This window comes from Paramisgurnus dabryanus, chromosome 24 (assembly GCF_030506205.2).
Source record: "Paramisgurnus dabryanus chromosome 24, PD_genome_1.1, whole genome shotgun sequence".
NCBI lineage: Eukaryota > Metazoa > Chordata > Actinopteri > Cypriniformes > Cobitidae > Paramisgurnus > Paramisgurnus dabryanus.
Window position 1 is genome coordinate 4,691,899 of NC_133360.1, and position 27,922 is coordinate 4,719,820.

A 27,922-nucleotide genomic window follows, 5' to 3' on the forward strand; every position below is an offset into this window, starting at 1 on the left:
TAATGGTGGGCGAAGTCAACCGTAGTTGAGGAAAAAAGACAGCCGTGGCTGTGTAAGCAAAGCAGTGCTCTGCTAAGGGAAACGTGGGCTGGTAGGATTAACCCCACGGAAAAATACTCACAGAGGAACCCGGTGGGACACAATGTGGAGCCCGAGCCAGACACGTAGGTTCGCGAGGATACAGCTAGTGAAAGGCTGACAGCCAATGCTCTGCAACAAAGGCTGCCAAGGCAGCGGAGGAAGAACAATTCAAACCATTACGCATTTTTGTTCTGAAGGCCTTCCATACTGACACAGTTATGAAGCATCAGTTGGAGGCTGCAAGCCGACCTGCGAGACTGTTCTCCGTGCTCCTCCTGGTGAGGAAAGAACACGAGAGGATACAGGCTCGATACGAACACTGTAAAATCTAGTGAACGTATTAGGTGTCGCCCAACCAGCAGCTCTACAGATGTCTGTTAGCGAGGAACCACGAGCTAAAGCCCAAGATGAGGCAACACTCCGTGTGGAGTGCGCTCTCAAATTAAAGGGGCAAGGAATACCCTGAAGATTATAAGCCAGGGCGATAGTATCAACTATCCAATGAGACATCCTCTGCTTAGTGACAGCTTTCCCTTTCTGCTGGCCACCATAACAAACAAAGAGCTGGTCTGAGGTCCTGAGGCTTTGCGTGCGATCCACGTAGAGTCGCAGTGCGCGTACGGGGCACAACAAAGCCATGGTTGGGTCTGCGTCCTCCGGAGGCAGCGCTTGCAAGCTCACCACTTGATCTCTGAAAGGAGTAGTGGGAACTTTGGGCACGTAGCCTGGTCTGGGCCTCAATGTTACGCTTGAGGCAGCAGGACCAAACTGAAGGCACGAATCGTCAACAGAGAATGCATGTAAATCCCCTACTCTCTTCACTGAGGCCAATGCTAGCAGGGTCAGAGCTTTCATTGATAAAAGCTTCAGACTCGCAGACTGCAAAGGCTCGAACGGGGGGGCCTGAAGGGCTTTCAGCACCATGGACAGGTCCCAGGGAGGAATAGAAGGAGGGCGCGAGGGGTTTAGCCTACGAGCGCCTCTTAAAAATCTAATAACCAAATCATGCTGGCCAACTGATCTGCCGTTGATAAGTGAGTGATGAGCAGAAATAGCAGCGATATCAACTTTAATGGTGGAGGGTGACAGCCTACCGTCTAACCTATGTTGAAGATATAAAAGCACGATGTTAATAGGGCATTCTCTGGGGTCCTCGCGTTGCGAAGAGCACCAGGTGACGAAAAGGTTCCATTTAAACGCGTAAGCCCGTCTTGTGGACGGAGCTCGTGCCGCGTCGATTGTGTTAGATACCGCTTGTGGTAAATCACCTAAACCTTGCGCGCGCTCAACGACCACACATGGAGATCCCACAGGTCGGGGCGCGGGTGCCATAATGTGCCCCCTCCTTGAGAAAGAAGGTCCTTCCTCAGGGGAATCCGCCAGGGAGGGGCTGTCGCGAGGAGCATTAGTTCTGGAAACCAATTCTTGCTCGTCCAATATGGGGCGATCAGTAAAAGGCTCTCCTCGTCCTGCCTGACTTTGCACAGTGTCTGTGCGATTAAGCTCACTGGGGGGAATGCGTATTTGCGCATCCCCCGAGGCCAGCTGTGTGCCAATGCGTCCACGCCGAGGCTGCCCTCGGTTAGTGAGTAAAATAGGCGACAGAGGGTATCGTCCGGCGACGCAAACAGGTCTATCTGCGCACGACCGAACTTCTTCCAAATTAGCTGGACCGTCTGGGGGTGGAGTCGCCATTCGCCGGGGCGCGCAGCTCGAGAAAGCGCGTCCGCTGCTGTATTGAGCGAGCCCGGAATGTGAATGGCACGAAGGGATCTCAGATGCTTCTGACTCCAAAGGAGGAGATGACGAGCGAGATGCGACAGGTGACGGGAGCGCAAACCGCCTTGACGGTTGATATACGCAACGGTCGCAGTGTTGTCGGTGCGTACTACTACATCCTTCCCTCGCAGCTCCGTAGCGAAGCGTACAAGTCCCAGATATACTGCCCACAACTCTCGGCAATTGATATGCCAGTGCAACTGGGGTGCTGTCCACACCCCTGAAGCTGTAAGCTCGTCGTACGTGGCCCGTGTCGGACGCATCTGTATGTACAACAGCATGCCGAGCGATCTGTCTCATGGACACACCGGACCTGAGAAACGCGGGGTCCGACCACGGGGGGAATGTTAGGCGACACGCAGGTGTAATAACTACACGATGGATGCCGGCGCGCCACGCTCTCCTCGGGACTCGATCGTGAAGCCAACGCTGAAGCGGTCTCATATGGAGCAGCCCGAGCGGTGTCACAGCCGCTGCTGCTGCCATATGCCCCAGGAGCTTTTGAAATTGTTTCAGCGGGACCGCATTCTTCCCTCGAAATGAACCGAGGCAAGTCAGAATTGACTGGACGCGCTCTTCTGTCAAACGCGCCGATAAATCGATCGAGTCCAGTTCCATCCCGAGAAAAGAGATCCTCTGCGTGGGGCAGAGTTTGCTCTTTTCCCAGTTGACCCGAAGACCCAAACGGGCGAGATGCCGAAGCGTTAAATCTCTGTGTTCGCAAAGCGTCCGTCGAGAATGCGCTATTATAAGCCAATCGTCGAGGTAAGCCAATATGCGAACGCCGCTCTCTCTGAGGGGTTTTAACGCCGCCTCCACTACTTTCGTGAACACACGGGGAGAGAGGGATAGCCCGAATGGTAAAACTTTGTACTGGTATGCCCGTCCCTCGAATGCAAACCGGAGAAACGGTCTGTGACGAGGGAGAATGGACACATGAAAGTACGCGTCTCTCAGGTCTATAGCCGCAAACCAATCTTGGGGGCGAATTGAATTGAATATTTGCTTTGGTGTTATCATCCTGAAAGACCTCCTCTGCAGAGATTTGTTCAGAACGCGCAAATCCAAGATCGGTCGCAACCCCCCGCCCTTTTTGGGTACTATAAAATACGGGCTGTAGAAGCCCGATCTCATCTCGGTTGGAGGGACCGGCTCGATCGCGTCCTTCGCCAGCAGGACTTCGACCTCTGCACGCAGTACATGTGCATCGGACGCTTTCACCGTGGTGAAACGAATGCCCGAGAATTTGGGTGTGTGCCGGCTGAATTGTATTTCGTAACCGAGGCGGACAGTGCGTAAAACCCAACGAGACGGGCTGGGAAGCTGAAGCCAAGCCCCCAGGGACCGTACGAGGGGAATTAACGGCACTACCGGGGTACCCGCGGGGGGGCGGCGGAGCGGGACAGGTGGTACTGCTGGTACGTCTGCTGAGACAGCATAAGTATCTACAGTATGTGTGTGTGTGACACTGACCTGAGCCCGCTGAGGGTGACGGTCGTCTGGTCTCCTCAGCGGAGAGCACAGACTCCGAAGAGGGTGCTGGTGGTCCCGTCTCCTCAGCGGAGAGCTGGAACTCCTCAGGACACCCGCTGGCGATAGAGGAGAGGGAGGAAAAGCATGTGAATGCCCGCTCACATCTCTCTCGATCCTCTGAAGACCTGGAGAAGGAATAGGAATGCACTCTTTTTGTGGTTTTGTGGGTGCCGGCTGAGAAGCCGGCGGAACAGAAACAAAACGAAACCAAGGATTCTCCATCCGGCCCTCTACCGGTGGAGGGAGCGATGCCGTCACCGTCTCCAGAAGAGTGATCCCATCCAATTCCAGGTCGCCCGTCTCAGGGCCGCTTCGATTTCCGTTTACCATGGGAAGCGGGTGGGGCGGGCGGGGCGGGCTGCCGACGGCTGTTCCCCCTCCGTGGCCTGGAAGATGTTCTAGTGGGGGGGGTGGAGGCAGCCGCCGCAGGGCGCCCTCGGCGAGGAGCAGACGGGCCCGCCGGCGCTGGAGGGCGAGATGCAGGTCGCTTGCGCCGGGGCATGATCTGAGCGATCGCCTCCGTCTGCTTCTGGGCGGCGGAGAACTGCTGGGCGAAGGACTCCACCGACTCACCGAAGAGGCCAGCCTGGGACACTGGAGCGTCCAAGAACTTGTTCTTCTCCGCATCCGACATGTCTGCCAGACATAGCCATAAGTGGCGTTCCTGGACCACCATGGTGGACATGGCACGACCAATCGCCTGCGCTGTCACCTTCGTAGCGCGAAGAGCCAGGTCAGTGGCAGCCCGGAGCTCTGAAAGGACAGGCGAGTCGTGTCCTCCCTCGTGCAGATCCCTCAAGGCCTTCGCTTGGTGAACCTGCAGCAACGCCATTGCGTGCAGGGCTGAAGCCGCCTCTCCACATGCCTGGTGGGTAGCGCCCGTTAAACCGGAGGACTGTCTGCAGGCACGAGAGGGGAGGGTTGGGCGGTCCTTCCAAGAGGGAGCGTGAGCCGGACACAGCTGCATCGCGACAGCACGCTCCACGGGAGGGATCCCCGTGTAACCCTTAGCGGCTCCGCCGGTGAGGGAGGTGAGGGGGGAGGGCTGAAACGGCCGTAATCTCGTGGAAAACGGCGACTTCCAGGTTCTAGTCAGCTCCTCGTGCACCTCGGGGAAGAAAGGCACCGGTGGAGAGGGTTGTGACACCCGGGCAGCTCCAAAGAACCAATCATCCAGGCGGGACGGTTCGGGCTGAGGGGGGGGAACCCACTCTAACCCTACGGTCTCCGCCGCTCGAGCGAGCACGGCCACCATCTCTGGATCGAACTCCGGCGTCCCAACCCGACCAGAGGGAGGAAGGGCGTCGGGGTCCACGTCAGGGGGAGGAGGCCCACCCTCGGATGCTGCGGCGTCGGTGGACCCGGAGGGCGGCACGATGGATTCTAGAGACATCGTAGAACACGACGCTGAAGTCTCCATCGGCACATCAACCGGCTGTGGATGAGGAGGCTGAGAGCCTGAGGACGAATCCCCCGCTCGGCTCAGCACAGTGATGCGCAGGTCGTCCTTTGAGAGCTTCACGGCCGCACCGTGGCGGCGTTCAGCACTCGCATGACGCGGGTTGCGCTTTTCCCGGAGGAAAGACAACCGTCTGCGCAAATCCACAAGGGACATGTTCTCGCAGTGAGAACACTTACCCCCAGCGAACGCTGCCTCTGCGTGCTCGATGCCCAAACACGAAAGACAACGCTCGTGACCGTCCTTCGGACCCATGTATTTGCCGCACCCAAGATCGCACGGACGAAAAGCCATCCTGAAAAGGACGCTGATGTCCGGATATACGAGAGAGTGGCTGCCTTTAACAAGGCACAAAGCTCTCTCGTATCACTCTTTTAGGGAAATTCACTCAGATGCTCAGTTGATGATGCGCACAGGGAAGGCAACGCACACACTAAACTCAAAACAACAAACAGGTGTAGAGCCGTGGAATTAAGCGAAGCGTCCGCTGTGGTACTGCTAGTCCAACCAACTTCAGCAATCGAATCCCACCAGAGTAAAGTAGCTTCTCAGTAGCAGATACTGCCGGCTTTCGAAGCGATAAAAAGCTAATTTCCCTATTTGCACCTGCTGCTTATATACGCACCTGGCGGGGCGGCGCCAGCATTATGCAAATATCTCAATGCCAAGTTCATTGGCGTTTTAGTAGTATTCGAAGCAGATTGGTCTCTCTAAGCGAGTTCCCAATTCGTCGGTCACGACGTGACGTCGTAGTGACCGACTGAAAGGGAACTATGAGTTCTGTATGACTTTAGTTCACTCGTTTTATTTTTATATCATAAACTGTAGATTTTTTAATTTGTATTTTTGTTCATATATTTCAGTTTTTATGTTATGGGCTATATGACTATGAGATGATGTTTGAGCGCTTTATTTATAAAATGACTAACAGCCTTTAGTTTATGAAACATCTGCTTGATCATTTCAGTGTTATAAATGTATTACAGGAGATATTGAGAGCTTTTGATTGAACAAACATTATAGCATTATAATCCAATAAGATGCTCCAAAACAACATAATCATTGACTATGTTAACATATAAACCAATAATGCGACTATTTTCAATTAAGAACTTAATCGCAGTAAGATGTTTACATGGCTGGAGTGTTAATCTCTTCACCAGGGTTCCAACTTCCTACGGGTCATGGAATTTCTGGAATATCATGTAATCAGACATTGAAAGTCAGGGAAATGGACATTTGGCTTATAGTGGGAACCCTGTCTTTACTTCTGTTTACATCCTGTTTTTATCTTCGGATTATTCACTCATAGCCCAATGCAGAGCACAAATGATGAACTCACATATACTGCCCACTGTTTTCATTTACTTAGAAGACAGAAATATTATGACAGTGCCTGTTAAGGATTTTATACGCTGCTGTTGCGTTATTTGTGCTGTTTCTGGATGAAGGCAGACTGCTGACAGCGAGCTGTGTTGACGGAGTTCAGGGAAAACTTCCTAATGTCAAATTTAAAATGAATTTGCGCTTAATGTGTGTGACTAAAACTAATTTAGTTAGTGCAGTATATATGCGATTAAAGCATTTATGTGGATGCATACTGTAATTAAAAACTGTGTACGTCACCTGTTTTAATTACTTACTGCGATTAAATTAATCACATTATTTTGATCTAAGTATTGTGTTTACATGAGGTAAAGTATAATCTTGCCAAAATCCCATTATAATCACATTAAAAGGGGTGCATGTAAATGTGGTCAATGAGTCACATCATCCTTCATTTAAAGATGTTTATCACTGTGGCTTTCTCTCTAAACAACTTTTAATTTTATCTCTCAACTCTTTCTTATTACCCTGGTTCTACCAGACTCTTGAACATTTCATTTGTACAGAGACTCTGGCTGCTCTCCATTGAGAAACATTTACTTCCTTGTAAGCAGGTTCTCTGTTAAAGTTCAACACTATTGGATCTGCCCAGAGTCACTCAGGATCTGCCATAGGCGATCTAACGTGTGGTCGTGACGTATATCATGCGCCGAAACCGGCCGGAAACATCAAGTCCAAATGGTCAGACCAACAAAACTTTGCAAACATTGTTCTTGGTCCGGCTTTAACTTCTATATATTCGGCAGTTTTGCAACAATGGACCGAATAGCTTTTCTCACGTCTTTCTCCGCTGCCATTACTGAACTCAAACTGACGCACGACCTCAACGTCATCGTTCTTAGCCATTCCCCTCTGTTCGCTGATTGGTCCTACAATTAGATTTCTCGAAACGCTAGAATAGACCGAAATCCCAGATGTGTAGTACTGAAGGAAAATGAAATTGAGTGCATAGGAGGGCGCAGCCAGGCTAGTTTCTTACAGCTTCTTACCAAATTTATACAAAACTGAAGCATCAGCTAAATCAACAACATTGTAAACTCCTAATATATTTTGAAAATAGTACTAAAACAAAAGCCCTATACAGAAATGCAATTTTCAGCTTTTTTCTCAAAATTTTGTATTTTTGAACAAACCTACCCATATCATGATTTTGAAAGCCCTAATATGTATAGTTGTTTGTGTTTGACACATCAACACTGATCTAACCAATAGTGTGAGTTTAGCACATGACTATCAGTAATCTAAACAGTGGCAGACAAATGTTCAGAAACAAACGGTTGAAAACATTTACTGGTTTAGCTATTTTCTATTGGTGTGGTCATAATAATTACACACTTCAGTATTAATTTCTATTATACCATGGTCTGTTTAAATACTCGATTCTGATTGGCTGGAAGGTGTGCATTAAAACCGTTTAATCCACAGGTAGTTCCAGTCAGTTTGATTACAGTTAGAAATTAATCCGCTACTATAAACATTGGTAACCATAGTAACACAGTTACACTTGAAGAGAGAGCGAGAGAGCAAGCGAAAGTGCCTCTCTCTCTCTCTCTCTCTTTTTCTCAGTGTTGCCAGTCATTCATAAATTATTTTAATAAATCAATTAAAGAATCATTAAGTTAACTATATGCTTAAGCAACGAGGGGATAGACTTTAAAGAAGAGACGCACACAGCCACAGGTAACTCGCGCACGCATCTCTCTCTCTCTCTCTCTCTCTCTCTCTCTCTCTCTCTCTCTCTCTCTCTCTCTCTCTCTCTCTCTCTCTCTCGTATCCTCTTTGAGTTCTCTCTTTCTCTTTTAATAATGAATTTAAATAAATGTGATAATTCATTTAAATAAAAGCAATAATATGGCACTACTTTATTTAAAGTGGACGGAGTGCGAGCCTTAACTTAAGAAAATGACCGTCATTTTTACCTGTCTGTTAAAAAATTACACTGTAAACATTAATTACAGCTTTAACTTGGCAAATAACCAAGGAATAAGCTGGATAATCCATGGCTAGCCATGCATTAAAGGGTTTTTAATGCACTTCGCAGAGGCAACCAACCTCGCCTCTACGTTGTGCATTAAAACCCTTAATGCATGGCTAGCCGTGGATTATTCCTTACATAGCCTTCATTTTATAAAACACGAAAAATCACCAAACCATTAACTGTTTGAGACAATAAAAGCTGTTCCTGTAACTCAACCATTTAAACATAATCCTAGCAACACCAAAGTGACAGAAAACACATCAACCGATTAAAAGATAAATGTCTACAGAAAAGACATTGTAGGTAATTTTATAGAGGATTAAATATAAAACCAGGATCTAAACATGCACATTATGAATTGTGTGTATTTGTATCTGAATAACATCTGTTAAACTTTTATTTTATAACTTTTATTTATAAAACTCTTATTGCAGTAAAGTGTGTTTGTCCCACATTATAACAGACATTTATTATTTTTTACTCACAGATTTACTGTAGTAGAACTAAAATATGTCAAATGTGTCGATTTTTGTTATTTGTTTCATATGCTAAATTAAAAAGTTTAATCTTTCAGATTATTTTAAAGTAAAGTTGAAGTAAAGCTCCATGTTAGTTTTTACAGTAAAAAACTTTTTTCAACATCAAAGATATTTGTTCTGCTTTTTCACCAGTTTCCTAAAATAAACCCCAATAAAACACATTGACTTAAAAAAATATGATAGTTAATACCACTAATATTGAACAAAAGAGATTTTTAAAGTGATTTGCACATTAGTTGTAATCTCAGTATTAGGATAATAAACAAAAATTAATAAACAAAAATTAATTTATGAGAATATGAGCCGATGTTTATAATCGTAAATAAAACACTTAATAGATGAAAAATCAACTGAATTGATTTCATTTGTGTTTCTGTTACAGTTACAAAAAATGAACTGCGAGTGGATGAGGGGAAATCTGTTGATCTGAAGACTGAAGTTAAAGACATAAAGAGAGGTGATCTGATAGAGTGGAGATCTGGAGAAACTCTCATAGCTGAAATCAATCCTGCCAACAAGATCTTCAGTACATATGATGGTGATGATGATGAATTCAGAGATAAACTGGAGCTGAATCCTCAGACTGGAGATCTCAACATCAAAGACATCAGACAGAAACTCCCTGGAGTTTATAGACTGAAGATCACCAGAGATGGAGAAACATCAAACAGGAGATTCATTGTTTATGTCGAGGGTGAGTAACTGAAATGTTTTAGTATAATAATGATTTTATTATCATCTGTACTCTGTTGACAGTATACTGTAGATGTAAGAGTGATTTCTGACTATTAACTTACACTGAAGATTTTCACACTGTGTTTAACTCTGACTTCTGTTTAAACCTCCTACTGAGTTAAAGATGGCGCCAGCATGTTGCACGGCAAGCCGTCGGGTCTTGAGCATATCAGATATTGCTTACAGTCTTGTTCAAAATAATAGCAGTACAATGTGACTAACCAGAATAATCAAGGTTTTTAGTATATTTTTTATTGCTACGTGGCAAACAAGTTACCAGTAGGTTCAGTAGATTCTCAGAAAACAAATGAGACCCAGCATTCATGATATGCACGCTCTTAAGGCTGTGCAATTGGGCAATTAGTTGAATTAGTTGAAAGGGGTGTGTTCAAAAAAATAGCAGTGTGGCATTCAATCACTGAGGTCATCAATTTTGTGAAGAAACAGGTGTGAATCAGGTGGCCCCTATTTAAGGATGAACCCAACACTTGTTGAACATGCATTTGAAAGCTGAGGAAAATGGGTCGTTCAAGACATTGTTCAGAAGAACAGCGTACTTTGATTAAAAAGTTGATTAGAGAGGGGAAAACCTATAAAGAGGTGCAAAAAATGATAGGCTGTTCAGCTAAAATGATCTCCAATGCCTTAAAATGGAGAGCAAAACCAGAGAGACGTGGAAGAAAACGGAAGACAACCATCAAAATGGATAGAAGAATAACCAGAATGGCAAAGGCTCAGCCAATGATCACCTCCAGGATGATCAAAGACAGTCTGGAGTTACCTGTAAGTACTGTGACAGTTAGAAGACGTCTGTGTGAAGCTAATCTATTTTCAAGAATCCCCCGCAAAGTCCCTCTGTTAAAAAAAGGCATGTGCAGAAGAGGTTACAATTTGCCACATCAAAGAACACATCAACTGGCCTAAAGAGAAATGGAGGAACATTTTGTGGACTGATGAGAGTAAAATTGTTCTTTTTGGGTCCAAGGCCCACAGGCAGTTTGTGAAACGACCCCCAAACTCTGAATTCAAGCCACAGTACACAGTGAAGACAGTGAAGCATGGAGCATGATATGGGCATGTTTCTCCTACTATGGTGTTGGGCCTATTTATCGCATACCAGGGATCATGGATCAGTTTGCATATGTTAAAATACTTGAAGAGGTCATGTTGCCCAATGCTGAAGAGGACATGCCCTTGAAATGGTTGTTTCAGCAAGACAATGACCCAAAACACAGTAGTAAACGGGCAAAGTCTTGGTTCCAAACCAACAAAATTAATGTTATGGAGTGGCCAGCCCAATCTCCAGACCTTAATCCAATTGAGAACTTGTGGGGTGATATCAAAAATGCTGTTTCTGAAGCAAAACCAAGAAATGTGAATGAATTGTGGAATGTTGTTAAAGAATCATGGAGTGGAATAACAGCTGAGAGGTGCCACAAGTTGGTTGACTCCATGCCACACAGATGTCAAGCAGTTTTAAAAAACTGTGGTTATACAACTAAATATTAGTTTAGTGATTCACAGGATTGCTTAATCCCAGAAAAAAAAAAGTTTGTACAGAATAGTTTTGAGTTTGTACAGTCAAAGGTAGACACTGCTATTTTTTTGAACACACCCCTTTCAACTAATTGCCCAATTGCACAGCCTTAAGAGCGTGCATATCATGAATGCTGGGTCTTGTTTGTTTTCTGAGAATCTACTGAACCTACTGGTAACTTGTTTGCCACGTAGCAATAAAAATATACTAAAAACCTTGATTATTCTGGTTAGTCACATTGTACTGCTATTATTTTGAACAAGACTGTATATTTGTCTTTTTTTATGATGTTGTTTCCGCCTATTACCTCATCTGTACTGAGCTATGATCTCCTGAAACTACTGGAAATTAAAACCTCAATTACTTCTGAAGACTGGTAATTTACAACTGATGTCAAAACTTCAAACCTCCCCAATCACCTGCTGCTTATTCTGCTGGAGATCTTCCGCAGTTACCGTGACTCCTTCTACAAAAAGAAGCATCACAAAAGACAAGGAAAATGTGGGGACAGGTTTGCGAGAACTGCAAAAAATAAACGGGCAAACCAGGCGATTGACCCTCGGTTCGTTTGGTCGTGGCTTTGGCCGGTCTATCCTGCCTTTGGTCTTTACTCTGCGTGTGTGGATAAAGCCTCATAATCGGAATGAACCGCCAGCTCACCGCTCTGTAATGGATTTACAGTATTTATCATTACCTCAATATCGCCCATTGGATCTTATTGAAGTCAACGCTGCTTTGCTTTATGTAGGGTCAGTGAGAAACAAAACTTTTATACTTCGTGGTCTCCAAAGACTTGGATTTCCTGTTTTTAACTTAGACATGGCTTGAACCAACGGATAACTGTTTTCTTGCAGAGAGCTGTTACCTGCGAACTATAATGTTTTTAACTCCCAGAGCATGTCTGGTCGTGGTGGGCGGGTGGCTGCGCTTTTTAAATGCTCTATTGTATCGGAGGAATATTTTTCCTTTGAGGTACAGATGTTTAACCTAAATCTGGCTCAGACCCTCTACTGTGCTCTCATTTATCGTCCTCCCAAATATAACAAGGACTTCACAAAGGACTTCGCTAACTTTCTCTCACACATTGTACTCATCACGGACAACGCCTTAATCGTTGGGGACTTTAATATTCATGTGTGCTGCTCATCAAGTCCTCAGTTCTCTGATCTCATTGACTTTTAATTTAACAAAATTTGTTCTCGATGCAACACACAGTCATGGGCATACTCTTGATCTGGTTTTATCCATGGAGTTACCTAAGGATGTGGTTACAGAGGACAATGTTATATCAGACCATAGACCAGTCTTTTTTTAGATTTGATCTATCCGTTACCTCACCAAAGAGATCATTTAAAGATGTTTATTTTCGTTAGATGACTAAGTTAATGGCAAATCATTTTGCCAAGGCGTATGCAAATAGCCCTATCTCATCATTACTAGAAACTGCTGGACCTTTGATGGACACGGATGAACTGATTTTTGCTTTTAATTCTGTCTGCCTGGACATTATAAATGATATTGTTCCAATTAAGAACAAAAAGCCTACATCTTTGCCTCAGACTTGGTTTAATAATTATACAAGGGCTCTTAGACAGCTTTGCAGAAAAGCTGAACGTAGATGGAAGAGTGATAAATTACAGTTTTCTTTTGAAATATTACAGGTACACTGTCAGAAAAAAAGGTACAAAAATTTACCTTTTTTGTCACTGTGGCGGTACCCCAAGGTACCGTTTTGTACCTTTACAGGTATATAAACATAATACAATGTTGTACCTTTTCAGGTACATTACTGTTCCTTAAGGATCTATTTTGTACCTTTAAAGGTACAGTTAACTGCTTTGTACCCCTTAAATTTAACTGGTACAAAATTGTTCCTTAAGGTACACAATTGGTCCTTAGGGTATAATATTGTACCCCATAAGGTACAACATTTTAATGTGTTGTATACCCATTAATGTACAAAAAGGTACCTTTTAGGCAGAGGTGGAAAGTAACGAATTACATATACTCACGTTACTGTAATTGAGTAGTTTTTTTGTGTACTTTTACTTTTTTGAGTAGTTTTTAAAATCTGTACTTTTACTTTTACTTAAGTATGTTTTGTTTAAAGTATTGTACTTCGATACATTTTAAATCATATCCGTTACTGAGAATTTTTTTTTTAAAAAGCAAGGTGATAAAGACGCGCAACGGATGATTGATGGGCGGGGGAACGCGCAAAAAGAACCATGGAGATGGACGAGACAGGCGCGCGCTAATGCAGACCCGCCTCAGTTCAAATCTTATGAAAGAAACCCCATATTTAAGCGACCACTTTCCACTGACGCAAAGCGAGTGTTTCTTTCATATGAAAGGTAGGATTCATGCTCTTGAGTACGAAACGACCGTATTTTTACCGCTCATTTGCACGACGCATTTTTAATACCATGCGTATTATCTTCTGAGGTCTAGCAGCTTCGCGTCAAGTCAAACACAACTTCAGAACGTCCTCGAGAATGCGCAGGTCATTAGACATTGCGCAGAGAGAGAGAGAGAGAGAGAGAGAGAGAGAGAGAGAGAGAGAGAGAGAGAAGAATAAAGGTCTGGTATCAGGTACTCAGTCAGGGAAGCTAGAAGACAATAAACGTATCTGTTAAAGTATTGCACTCTTGTCATTGTATTGCGCTTATGCGTGATGACATCATGTTGTTACGTCATTACGCCGCTACGTGTTTACGCTGTAACCAAGTCCAGGCATGTTCTTCTGCCATGTGAGAAAATAAAGCAGTGGATGCTGAAGTGATGAGATGGTGTAACGTTTGTTTGTTTTCACACGAGTTATGATAAAACTGCGCACTCAGAGTTCAACATGTTATGGGCCCAGGAGAGAAAACAAGCGAACATCTTGAGTAAGTCTGTTACGCGACGTATTACGCGTTATTAAGCTTAACGAAGAAAGCACATTGGTAAAAGTAAAGAGTTTACAAAATGGCAACCAGGATGACCGGAGGTCTAGCACCGCAGCTTTTGTTTGACGGATGCAAAGATAAATATGACCTTTGGGAAACAAGATTCCTTGGCTATTTACATTCTCAAAGGTAAAACAGACTATTTTGCATGAGCCCACTGATGCTAACGCAGAACAGCTAGCCGAAGATATACGAAAAAATGCTGGTTGCTATGCGGAGTTAATAAGACTGATAGATGACAAAAGCCTATCACTGATAAGACATGAAGCTGCTGATGATGGCCGGAAAGCATTGAAAGAGCATTACTCAGGAAAAAGTAAGCCACGCATTATAAATATGTACACATCGTTAACTCAGCTACGCATGACGGACAACGAGAGTGTTACCGATTACTTAATAAGAGCAGAGAACCTCATCACTGCCCTGAGAGATGCAGGAGAAACCATGAGTGACGGGCTAACCATAGCTATGATTCTCCGCGGATTACCAGACTCTTTTAAACCGCTAGCAATACACATAACGCAAAATGAAGAATACGTTATGTTTATTGACTTTAAAAGAAGATTACGGATTTACGAGGAGGCGGAGAAAATGAAAAGCACAGAAGCCATAGATAATGTGATGAAAGCACACACGAGAGAATCACGAGGCCCTTTCAAGTCACACACTAAAGAAAGAAAAGATGAAGATGTCAATGTGACATGTTATAAATGCGGATTGAAAGGACATAAAGCAAGAAAATCCTACAAAAGAGTGTGGTGTAATCATTGCAAAAATAGTACACATGCAGAATTCCTATGCAAGAAAAAGGGAGAGAAAGATGGTGCTAGAAAGGTTGCAGATGAACAAGACAGTGACCAAGACCATGTCTTCAAAGCTGAACACTCAGAATATGGAAGACAGCAAGACAACGTAAAGAAGAAAGGTATAATGGTAGATGCTGGAGCGACATCTCATATTGTAAATGACATCAAAAAGTTCAAAAGTTTTGACAGCTCTTTTCAATCTGAGACTCATTCAGTAGAACTAGCCGACGGGACAAAGTGCAGTGGAATGGCACAACAAAGAGGAACAGCAGTTGTTTATTTCCTTGACAGCGCTGGACGACACCACAGAGCACAACTGAGGGACGCTCTATACATGCCTTCGTACCCAAATGACATCTTCTCAGTAGCGAGAGCAATAAACGGAGGAGCAACAATCACCTTCAAGAGAGGGAACAGTCACATGGTAACTAAAGACGGCAGCAGGTTTGAGATTCATGAAAGTGGAAACTTGTACTATTTGCCAACTATTGAAGAGAATGTTGACCAATGTAAAGTTTGTCACGATTTACAAACCTGGCATGAAATTTTTGGACATTGTAACTACGAAGACATACAAAAGTTACAAGGTGTAGTTAAAGGCATGGATATAAAAGGAAACATAACCAGACCAAATCAGTTATGTGAAGTGTGTACACAGGGAAAATTCACTCAGACAAGAAACGGGGAGCCAGACAGAAAGGCAAAGAAACCCTTAGAACTGATCCACACTGACTTGGCCGGACCTATGCCAATACAGAGCAAAGAAGGACACAAATATGCACAGTCTTTTACAGATGACTACTCAGGTACTATTTTAGTGTACTTTCTGAAGTCTAAAGCTGACACGCTACAAGCTACAGAAAAGTTTCTAGCAGACATAGCACCCTATGGAGAAGTCAAGTGTATTCGTTCAGACAATGGCACTGAGTTTACGAGTCGAGATTTTCAAGCCCTGTTAACAAAGAATAAGATCCGACATGAGACGTCTGCACCTTATTCACCTCACCAGAATGGCACAGCGGAGAGAGGTTGGAGAACCCTCTACGACATGAGCAGATGCTTACTGATAGAAAGTGAGTTACCAGATAACTTGTGGAACTACGCCATGCAAACATCAGCCTATGTGAGAAACAGGTGCTACAATAGACGTACAAAGAAAACACCATACGAGCTGTTCGTAGGCAAAAAGCCAGATGTTTCCAAAATGCAGAAATTTGGATCAACATGTTTCGCTTACAAACAAGAGAAAGGCAAATTGGACTCCAGATGTGAACAAGGCGTTTTCATCGGTTATGATAAAAACAGCCCGGCTTACCTACTACCCCAACACAGAAAAGGTCCAAAAACACAGGTTAGTGAAGTTCACAACTAGGACAACCAAAGAAAGGGAAACACAAACATCTGAATCTTACACAGAATGTGTGGATATTACTCCTAAGATCATTGGCAGAGAGAAAAATGTTGATGAAAGTGAGGAAAATCCAAATCAAGGCATTCAGAGTGGTTTTTCAGAGACTTTGCCTGAACAGACTGAAACTCCACAGCCAGGTAAACCATCTGAGACTGTAATTAGAAGAAACCCACCAAGGACGAGGAGGAGACCAGCTCATTTACAGGATTTCGAGGTTGAAAATGCGGAGGACAAACTGAAAACATGCATAGACTTTTGTTATAGAGCTGTATGTGATATGCCAATAACCTACCAGGACGCCATAACATCAACAAAATAAAAGCATTGGAAGGATACCATGGACAAAGAAATGCGATCGCTGGAGGAGAACAAAACCTTTACACTTACTCAGTTGCCACCAGGAAAACAACCTGTTGGAGGCAGATGGGTTTACACAATTAAGAGAGACATTGATGGATCTGAAAATACAAAGCAAGGTTTGTCGCAAAAGGCTATAGTCAGAAACAAGGGACTGACTATGATGAGACATTCTCACCCACAGCAGATATGACAAGTGTGAGAGTGGTTATACAAAAAGCAGCACAAGAAGACTTGATCTTACATCAAATCAGGGGCGGACTGGCCATCTGGCACACCGGGCAGTTTCCCGGTGGGCCGACGTACTTTTTGGGCCGCTACATCTCATACTATCTTTGTCTGCTGAGCAGCCCAGTTAGCGTCTTTTTTTCTAGACAGACCGACCCACTGACATTTAAGCAGCAGCCCATTGGTTATTTTTTTTAATGACATTAAGCTGGCCCAATGACTGCCCAGCCCAGTCATCGTCTTTTTTTCCCTAGATAGACCGGCCCATTCAGCAGCAGCCCATTGGTTATTTTTGATTGACATTAAGCTGGCCCAATCGCCGCTTTGGTCTCTGTGCAGGCGAGCATGCGTCATCGGTCAGTTCACGTGTCAAAATAGAGATGGAGATAACACGCAAGGGAGGCGCAGAACTGCGCGACAAAAGAAACAGGCTCTTCAGCAGACGCTGCAAGATGTGTTAAAATAACACAGTAGGACCTTCAACTCGCGTCGCTGGTGATGATGATGGTGGCGGTGGTGGCACTGGCAGCGCAGCACCAGCACGCAAAGTGTGTCAGTGAGGAGAGGGAGAGAGACGAGAGATAAGTGCGTGCGGTAAGCAGAACTGCTTTCAAAACCCCTTGATAAAACACAAAATTATGGTGATAAAGCTGCAATAAAATAATTGCACTCTTTGCTCTGTGACTACGAGATTGTATCTGATTCGTAGATTTTTCGTTGATTGTCTGTTTCAAAACGTATCATTTCTCTTCAAGCAAAATCAAACAATCCAGGAGATCTGCTTACAGAAAAATATATGTGTATTGTTTATAACAACACACTTGACAGATAATCTTAAAAATCTCTATTACTGTAATCACACAAGTTTAGTTCAGTGAATTTAGTGAATACTTCCTGTAAGTACTGCAAGTAATAATCAGTTTTCAATATTACTGTAAGCAGGACTTGTATTTTGTAAAAAGTCGGCAATCCAATGGCAAATTTTCCCACACTTATGAAACCTAAAACAAGTTACAGTATATGCAATTACTAAACTAAACTAATAAATAACATGTTCTAGAAGTGTTTGTTGTGTCAACTCTCACTCTTTTCTGCTATTAATTGGGTTTAGTGCTTTTATGGAATTGGAGTTGCTATTGCTATACATATTTAAAGGCGTGTAAAGATGGGTGGTATTTGTAATTATACACTGCAAAAATGATTTTCAAGAAAAAAATTCTTAGTATTTTTGTCTTGTTCTCATTAAAAAATATCTAAAAATTCTTAAAATAAGATGGTTTTTCTTAATGAGCAAAATGACCCAAGAAAAGAAGTCTAGTTTTTTACACCAAAAATTTTAAATGTAAGTGATTTTGTGCATAAAACAAGCAAAAAAATCTGCCCATGGGGTAAGCATGGGGAATTTTTTGCATTTAGTGTTTAAGAAAATGTTCAAGATTTTTTGCTTACCCCATTGGCAGATTTTTTTGCTTGTTTTATGCACAAAATCACTTAAATTTGATATTTTTGGTCTAAAAACTAGACTTATTTTCTTGGGTAATTTTCATCAAGAAAAAGCATTTTAATTTAAGACTTTTTAGATATTTTTACTGAAAACAAGGCAAAAATACTAAGATTTTTTTTCTTGAAAATCATTTTTTGCAGTGTAGTGTGGGCCGGTTTGGGCCAAAATGAATAAAAATTCATCTTTAGTACTTCTTAAGATGTTCTTAAGATCATCTAAGTGTACTTCACTGTGCTATTTTGAGACACCATGAATATGAACTAAAATGCACTTTTAACATACTATCTCTGTATTAAAAAATGTATTTAGTTAACACTTTTACTAAACTTGAACTCAACTTTCATACAAAGTGTACTACAAGTGGTACCTAAATACATTTTTAAAATACATTTTTAGCACATTTTAGTTCATTTTTATGGTGTCTCAAAATAGCACATTGAAGTACACTTAGATGATCTTAAGAACATCTTAAGAAGTACTAAAGATGAATTTTTAGTATATTAAGTACAAAAATTGTGTGCGAAAATAAAGCACTTTAAGTACACTATGGAAGTGTACTACCTTTTCACCTGGGTAGATTTTGAACAAACAGATGGTCTAGTCAAAATGTCACAGGAGAGATACAGTCTTGTTCAAAATAATAGCAGTACAATGTGACTAACCAGAATAATCAAGGTTTTTAGTATATTTTTTATTGCTACGTGGCAAACAAGTTACCAGTAGGTTCAGTAGATTCTCAGAAAACAAACAAGACCCAGCATTCATGATATGCACGCTCTTAAGGCTGTGCAATTGGGCAACTAGTTGAAAGGGGTGTGTTCAAAAAAATAGCAGTGTCTACCTTTGACTGTACAAACTCAAAACTATTTTGTACAAACATTTTTTTTCTGGGATTTAGCAATCCTGTGAATCACTAAACTAATATTTAGTTGTATGACCACAGTTTTTTAAAACTGCTTGACATCTGTGTGGCATGGAGTCAACCAACTTGTGGCACCTCTCAGCTGTTATTCCACTCCATGATTCTTTAACAACATTCCACACTTCATTCACATTTCTTGGTTTTGCTTCAGAAACAGCATTTTTTATATCACCCCACAAGTTCTCAATTGGATTAAGGTCTGGAGATTGGGCTGGCCACTCCATAACATTAATTTTGTTGGTTTGGAACCAAGACTTTGCCCGTTTACTAGTGTGTTTTGGGTCATTGTCTTGTTGAAACAACCATTTCAAGGGCATGTCCTCTTCAGCATAGGGCAACATGACCTCTTCAAGTATTTTAACATATGCAAACTGATCCATGATCCCTGGTATGCGATAAATAGGCCCAACACCATAGTAGGAGAAACATGCCCATATCATGCTCCATGCTTCACTGTCTTCACTGTGTACTGTGGCTTGAATTCAGAGTTTGGGGGTCGTCTCACAAACTGCCTGTGGCCCTTGGACCCAAAAAGAACAATTTTACTCTCATCAGTCCACAAAATGTTCCTCCATTTCTCTTTAGGCTAGTTGATGTGTTCTTTGGCAAATTGTAACCTCTTCTGCACATGCCTTTTTTTTAACAGAGGGACTTTGCGGGGGATTCTTGAAAATAGATTAGCTTCACACAGACGTCTTCTAACTGTCACAGTACTTACAGGTAACTCCAGACTGTCTTTGATCATCCTGGAGGTGATCATTGGCTGAGCCTTTGCCATTCTGGTTATTCTTCTATCCATTTTGATGGTTGTCTTCCGTTTTCTTCCACGTCTCTCTGGTTTTGCTCTCCATTTTAAGGCATTGGAGATCATTTTAGCTGAACAGCCTATCATTTTTTGCACCTCTTTATAGGTTTTCCCCTCTCTAATCAACTTTTTAATCAAAGTACGCTGTTCTTCTGAACAATGTCTTGAACGACCCATTTTCCTCAGCTTTCAAATGCATGTTCAACAAGTGTTGGCTTCATCCTTAAATAGGGGCCACCTGATTCACACCTGTTTCTTCACAAAATTGATGACCTCAGTGATTGAATGCCACACTGCTATTTTTTTGAACACACCCTTTTCAACTAATTCAACTAATTGCCCAATTGCACAGCCTTAAGAGCGTGCATATCATGAATGCTGGGTCTCATTTGTTTTCTGAGAATCTACTGAACCTACTGGTAACTGGTTTGCCACGTAGCAATAAAAAATATACTAAAAACCTTGATTATTCTGGTTAGTCACATTGTACTGCTATTATTTTGAACAAGACTGTATGTGTGTAAAATACTAGATCGTTTTGGTATGCAGGATTGTAAATCTAGAGAAACCCCATGTGAACCTAAGCTTGAATATTCAGAAGATGTTGAAAAAATGAAAGAGCCAAAGAAGTTCAGAGAGGCAGTGGGAAGTTTAATCTATTTGTCCACTTGCACACGACCAGATTTAAGTTTTGTTGTCAGTAAACTATCTCAACATTTTGCTGAACCAACAGAACAACACTGGAACACAGTGAAATGTGTTCAGATACCTTAAAGGTACAACAAAACAGGAACTATGCTTCAGAAGAAATGACACAGAGAAACTAGGTCTAAGAGTATATAGTGATGCTGACTGGGCGTCAGATACAAAAGACAGACGTAGTACTGTACCTCAGGATATTGTGTCAATCTAAGTGAAGGAAGTTCTTTGATTTCATGGAAAACCAGAAAACAATCAACAGTGGCCTTATCTACTTGTGAAGCGGAGTACATGTCCTTAGCATTAGCCATGCAGGAATGTATCTACTTAAAACAGCTACTCAAGTGTATGGACACATATCAATATACACAAACAAAGGTGTATGAGGACAATCAAGGTACCATAGCACTAGCCAGAAATCCAATCTCTAGGCAAAGGTGCAAGCACATTGATATCAAATACCATTTTATAAGGGACATTTTGAATGATGGTAAAGTCATTTTGGACTACTGTCCCACAGAGAAAATGGTTGCTGACATTATGACAAAGCCACCTACAAGGCAAAAGCTAAAGAGTTTTGTTCAATATATGTTTGGTAGATAAAAATTTGAAAAATGTATGTTTACATTATTTGTGCTAAAGTGAAGACTTGTTTTTCTTTTGTTTATTGTTTTTCTAAATAACACAATGAGCCAAGAGCGAGTGGGGGTGTTAAAGTATTGCACTCTTGTCATTGTATTGCGCTTAAGCGTGATGACATCATGTTGTTACGTCATTACGCCGCTACATGTTTACGCTGTAACCAAGTCCAGGCATGTTCTTCTGCCATGTGAGAAAATAAAGCAGTAGATGCTGAAGTGATGAGATGGAGTTATGATAAAACTGCGCACTCGGAGTTCAACAGTATCAAATGTATATAGCCATGGCACTCATCTCATTATAAGCTCATTTAAACTATAGTTTAATAAAATAATGTATGTTACCAGCAATACATCAATTACAAACTTACTGTAGTGATTGTATTTACTAGCTGCTGACCACCTTCAACAGTGCATAACTCAAATGTAAAAATCATTAAACAATTCCATAAATGTTTCTTAGTTTTAAAAAGATTTTTATTTTATTAACTTTTTGTTATTGCACTTTAATTGTAAAGATGTTCCTACAATTAAAAACAACTAGTTTGAGATTTATATTCCCTTGTCGTTTTTGAACTGTACTAGAATCCTCTCCCCGCTTAAAAAAAAGTAACTTTTACTCTGAGTAAAGTTAAAATTATTTACTTTTTACTTTTACTTGAGTAAATTTTTAGACCAGTAACTTTACTTTTACTTAAGTAAAATATTATAAAGGTAACTTTACTTTTACTTGAGTACAATATTTTATTACTTTTTCCACCTCTGCTTTTAGGGTACAACCCCAGCGACAGAAAAAGGAACAACTTTGTACCTTTTTTTCTGACAATGTATCCCTTAAGAAATATCAGTATGCTGTAAAAGCAACTAAATATGTTTCAGAGTTAATAAATAGATAAATTCATAATACAATCAATTCAGTACTTAAAGGCAGGATAGGCAGGAATTATCTAAAAAAACTTTTTTACAAATTTGTTTAAACTGTCTTTATATATCAATACATAAGTAAAATGTAAGTACTCTGAAAAAGAGAGTATAAAAATCGAGTGTCTGTAGACCTCTCACCACTGTTTTAAACACAGCTCATTTTTTCCATTCACTCCACCCCCTCCCTTCTGGGTTTCTAAAGCCACGCCCCCAAAACACATGAACGCGAGACACCGACAGCTTTGCTGGGAGAAGGATTTACCTCAGACACGCGGAGAGGAAGGAGCGCGGTGCATGTAATAACATCATGTCACAATCACATGTAATAATACACCTAACTTTATCAGTAGGAATATAAACAGATAGGATGCCTTCTAGTACTCACTATTAAGCCAGTGTTTTGCATGGAAGAGTTTCCGTGATGAAAGCATTGTTGACTCTGATGAGGACTACACTCCGCAGACAATACCGCTACGTCACATCGTAGATTCGAGGAAAAGCCACGTGATATTTACTCTCGTTTGATTGCTTCGTTTATTCCCTTTTTGCCTTGTTTGCCTTCGCTGACTGGATATGCAGGTACTGTGACTTCTGAATTCACTTTCTGGGAGTTCTGAATGCAATTTCTCTGCCATGCTTGTGCTCTTTCTAGAGTGCCTCGTGCACGTTCAAATCAATCGGGTGTGCGCATGTCTGGGCAGATCCTATAGCAACGGGTGGTGCCATGGTAGCGAGAGAGAGTGATATTCGCGCAAGCTAATCATTTGTTTCATGCCGAATGGAAATAACTAGCTGTGTTTAAAACAGTCGTGAGAGGTCTACAGACACTTGATTTTTATACTCTCTTTTTCAGAGTACTTACATTTTAATTATGTATTTGTATATAAAGACAGTTTAAACAAATTTGTAAAAAAGTTTTTTAGATAATTCCTGCCTACCCTGCCTTTAATCCATCCATCACCACTTTTTTATTGTACAAAAGGCACAGGGGATACATTATTAAGCACAAAAAAAATAAAAGACAGTAAACTCAGAATAAAGCAAGGGAATAGATAAGGGATAGTCCATTTTGACATTTTTCCAAAAGAAAATTTTAATCATCAGAGAAGATATCACACCTTAATATTGTGTTCCAGCAGTTTCCAGCCCAAACTCCTGTACATTTGATATTTTTGATACAGTCTCTTCCCCAGCTCTTGAGGATATTATTAGACACGTGAAATTATTATATACTCCACTAGATCCTATACCTCCTCGCTTTTTAAAATATAATTTTGATATTCGGGGCCATATTATTCTATCTATTGTAAACAGCTCTGTAGCGAATGGAGGGTTTACGGAATAGTGTTGTTTAAAACAACCAATTCAGGGAATTGTTGATTTAGCTCAAATGCAAATACATACAATTAATCGTCATTAACTATATATATATATATATATATATATATATATATATATATATATATATATATATATATATATATTTATATTAGTAGGATTTAGCAGAATAAATCATAACAATGAATTGATTAATTCGTCCAGCGAATATATATCCATAATTGTACATAAATTCTAAGAAACGTTGTGTGTGAGGTAGCATTGATCGAAAGTTAAAGTGACTTTGAATTTAATCAGAACTCAGAGGCATCCATGTATGAATATGCATATATATTTATTGACTACTCTCCTGGGATTATATGAGACATAACAGACTTTAGGCAGACAACATTTAACATGAAAAAGAGTGAAATAGAGAGCGAGAGAGAGAGAGAGAGAGAGAGAGAGAGTTGCATAAACCAACATTCATCTTACTTAACCGACTTAAACGCAGCTATATTCTAAGATATAGAATAATTCTTGGATACTTGCATGTCTGTGCAGTTGAAGGCATTTGAAAGTCTTAGGATTAGATGGAAGAAGGTGGCTTTGCAGGTTCTTGAAGAATCTCAAGACATAGTCCAGTTGCAGCATGTTCATGCTGGAAGAACAGACCAGGTTGTCGGTGTGCGAACCGAGTGTCCAGTCCATTTGAAGAGTTGTTCTTCACAATTGTACATGAGAATACAAGTTATTTAAAAAGCAGTTTATAAAAGAGGGAACCAACATACATCACACATGCATAAATGTATTTACAGACAAGACCTAAAAGAGTTTGTCATATGGTCTCAAAGACATCTTTAGGTAATATCTTTAGGTCATATCTCCATTGACACCTCCTTATCAGCTCTGTTGAGCTTCAAATGCTCAACAGAGGTGCCATAAAATGTCCCACTGAGACGGTTGGGGGTGACTATAGCCTCTTTGATGTAGAAATGAAGAGAAACTAACCATGGCATGGGGGTTAGCACATAATATCATATTTACTAGCTATTCTGCAATCCAAGTATCAGATATGATCCGGTTCTAGCAATACAGCCAGATGCTACAGTTCTCTGAGAAATGGAGTGGTGCCTCCTTGTCTTAAGCAAGCAGTGGTTTATTCTTTACTCAAAGAATCTGGCTGTAACCCTTCAGAGCTGAGAGAATCTCACAAAAGTATTGGAAAAAGTAGTTTTTTCTCAAATTACTCCTTTGAAGATGAAATTTTAGATAACTTCCAATCTGGTTTCAGAGCTGGCCACAGCACAGAGACTGCATTAGTTTAAGTAGTAAAAGATCTACTGATGTCAGTTGACGCTGGGTTGGGGGTTGTTTTAATTATGCTTTATGTTTTAAAACAGTCCCCAAGTCATATTTGCATGAAAGAACATTCTTTTTAAATTTTGCAAATGACTCTTCTTCATTGGCATCTTTTAAATATGGTCTTTCTCAGGGTTCTATTTTGGGGCCCATGTTATTTTCTTTGTACATGAGCTCTCTTGGCTCAATTTGCCGTCTTCATGACGTCTCTTATCACATGTATGCTGATGACACTCAATTATATTTGTCTTTTAAAGTTGAAAATTTGAACTCGCTACAGCCTCTAGTACTCTGCCTGGATGAGGTCAAACTCTGGTTATCTCACAATTTTCTTCAACTAAATGACAAAAAAAAATCGGAGATAATTATCTTTGGTCCATCGCAACTTAAGGAAGCTATGTCTAGTGCTATTGCCCCTCTCAATATACCTATTAAAAATACTGTAGGAATCTGGGTGTTATCATTGGCTCTTTCCTCAGCTTTGACAACCAGATTAAGTCAGTAGTAAAAAGTAGTATTTATCAAATTAGACTGATCTGCAGGCTAAAACCCATCCTTAATACTAAAGACCTACAGGTTATAGTGCATGCCTTTATCACATCCAGACTGGACTATTGCAATTCTCTGTATGTTGGCATAAGCAAACACAATCTATCTCGTCTGCAATTAGTGCAGAATGCGGCAGCTATGTTTTAAACAGGCACAAAAATTAGAGAACACATAACTCCAGTATTATCTACTCTTCACTGGCTTCCTGTCCAGTATAGAATTTATTTTAAAATTGTATTGATAGTTTTTAAAGCTTTTCACAATATCGCCTTAAGTTATATCAACAGCCTCTCAAAGGTCCATACTGTAGTCAGGTCTCTGAGATCAGGAGATAAACTTCTGCTAGCAGTTCCCCGTTCCTTTAAAAAATATTAAGGGGCGACAGAGCTTTCATGGTCATTGCCCCAAAACTATGGAACAGCCTCCCTTTGCACATTCGGCAGGTCTCAACTTTAGAAGGTTTTAAATTTCAGTTAAATACTTATGTTAAATACTAAATTTAGCGTTTGTTGAGAATAGACCTTGTTTGGAGATAGTTTCTTGATGTTTTTATATATTTTATTTCATTTTATCTTTTACTTGTTTAACTTTTATGTATTTTTTTATTCTTATCTTTTATCTTGTAATTTTCTTCTATTTATTGGTTTGATATTTTGCTTTATGTCTTTGTAATATTGTGAAGCACTTTGGGCAATTGAAATTGCAGTATAAATGAATAAAGTTATAGTTAAAAGTTGATTTTAACTGCAGATAAAGCAACTTTTACACTTGTTATATCGAAAGGGTTAACTGAAACAACACATCTGTACATCATTTCTTATATTTGATCAGTTTTATAATAAAATTGATTGACAGCTACATCAGTGGTATCTTATGTAAACTTTTTTTTTATTTAAACACACTGACTGAGTTTTTTAGTGAGTTAGTAAAACCAATATTGAACAACTGATATTTTATTAAAGTCATTTTACCCATTAGATGAATTCTCACTGTTTGGAGATTCACAAAATTCATCATCTAGATGTTATAGTTGTGTTTATATTTATATACTGATAGAGAATCTGAAAGATTGAGTTAATAAACAGAAATTCATTTATGAGAATATGAGCTGATGTTTATAATCAGTAAATGAGACATTTAATAGATGAAAATCAGATTAATTGATTTCATTTATGTCTTTCTGTTTCTGTCGTCTTTTGTTACAGGTGAAACAAAAGAACTGAAAGTGGATGAGGGAGAATCTGTTGATCTGAAGACTGAAGTTACTGACTTAAAGAGAGATGATCTGATAGAGTGGAGATTTGGAGATAAAGAAACTCTAATAGCTCAAATCAATCCTCCCCTCAATATCTTCAGGACATATAAAGGTGATGATGATCTATTCAGAGATAAACTGACGCTGAATCGTCAGACTGGAGATCTCACCATCAAAGCTATCAGAAAGAAACATGAAGGAGATTATACAATGAGGATCATTAAAGGTAGACAATCCTCATACAGGAGATTCAGAGTGTCTGTCACTGGTGAGTAACTCAAATCTTTATGGGGTGGTTTCTCGGACAGGGATTATCTTAAGAAAGGACTAGGCCTTAGTTTAATTAGGAAAATAATTAGTTTTGACAAACATGCCTTACTAAAAACATTACTTATGTGCATTTTGAGGCAAAACAAAGTATTGATGTATTTTAAGATATGTCAGTGCAAGTTGTTTTCAGTTTGTACAGCTCTTACATTTATTTAAGTCTAGGACTAGTCTAATCTCTGTCCGGGAGACAACCCCTAAGTATAATAATGATTTTATTATCATCTGTACTCTGTTGACAGTATACTGTAGATGTAAGAGTGATTTATGACTCAGTGGGGATTCTCACATTGCATTTCACATTTAAACCTGAATTATCTTTTGTTTAAACTTTTAACCTTTAAACATTTTTTGTGCTTATAAAAAGATTGAGGGGTTATTACAGAAACTTACTATTTTAAGTCTTAAATTATGATTCTCCACAAATTCATATTACAAAAGCAACTCTTAAATTGATTTATAGGATTCTCATCGCATCTCATCTCTTAATTATGTTTAACTCTTATTTGTTAACAAACAATCAGCTATCCTTGAGCTGCTGCTGTACACATACAGTAAACTAATGATTGTACTTTATATTTATTTATATTTAAAAAAAAAATTATTAAGTTCATTGTAATTATAGTCTGCACATCATCTGTGTGTTACTATTGCTTATAAGCATTTAACAATTGCAACTTAAAAAAGTAAACTATTCTTCCTAAGGTGACTATAAGTGTTAGGATACAGCTGTATTGTATTTCAATATTTGATAAAAACACAGAGTCAAGTGTGTATTTATTATGATCAAGTGTTCATAGATAAGAAAACTGTGTTTTTAATAATGAGATATGACAGAGATTG

The 27,922-nt window shown here is 40.6% G+C and overlaps 1 protein-coding gene across 2 annotated transcripts in view; it reads left to right on the forward strand.

Moving 5' to 3' along the window:
• LOC135721226 (uncharacterized) overlaps positions 1 to 27,922 on the forward strand; it is a 165,508-nt gene that overhangs the window by 129,875 nt on the left and 7,711 nt on the right. For both annotated transcript variants that reach the window (XM_065243418.1, XM_065243417.2), the window contains 2 exons: positions 9,138 to 9,449; positions 26,703 to 27,020. In XM_065243418.1, the coding sequence (XP_065099490.1) occupies positions 9,138 to 9,449; positions 26,703 to 27,020 (630 nt within the window). The remainder of the gene's footprint in view (positions 1 to 9,137; positions 9,450 to 26,702; positions 27,021 to 27,922) is intronic.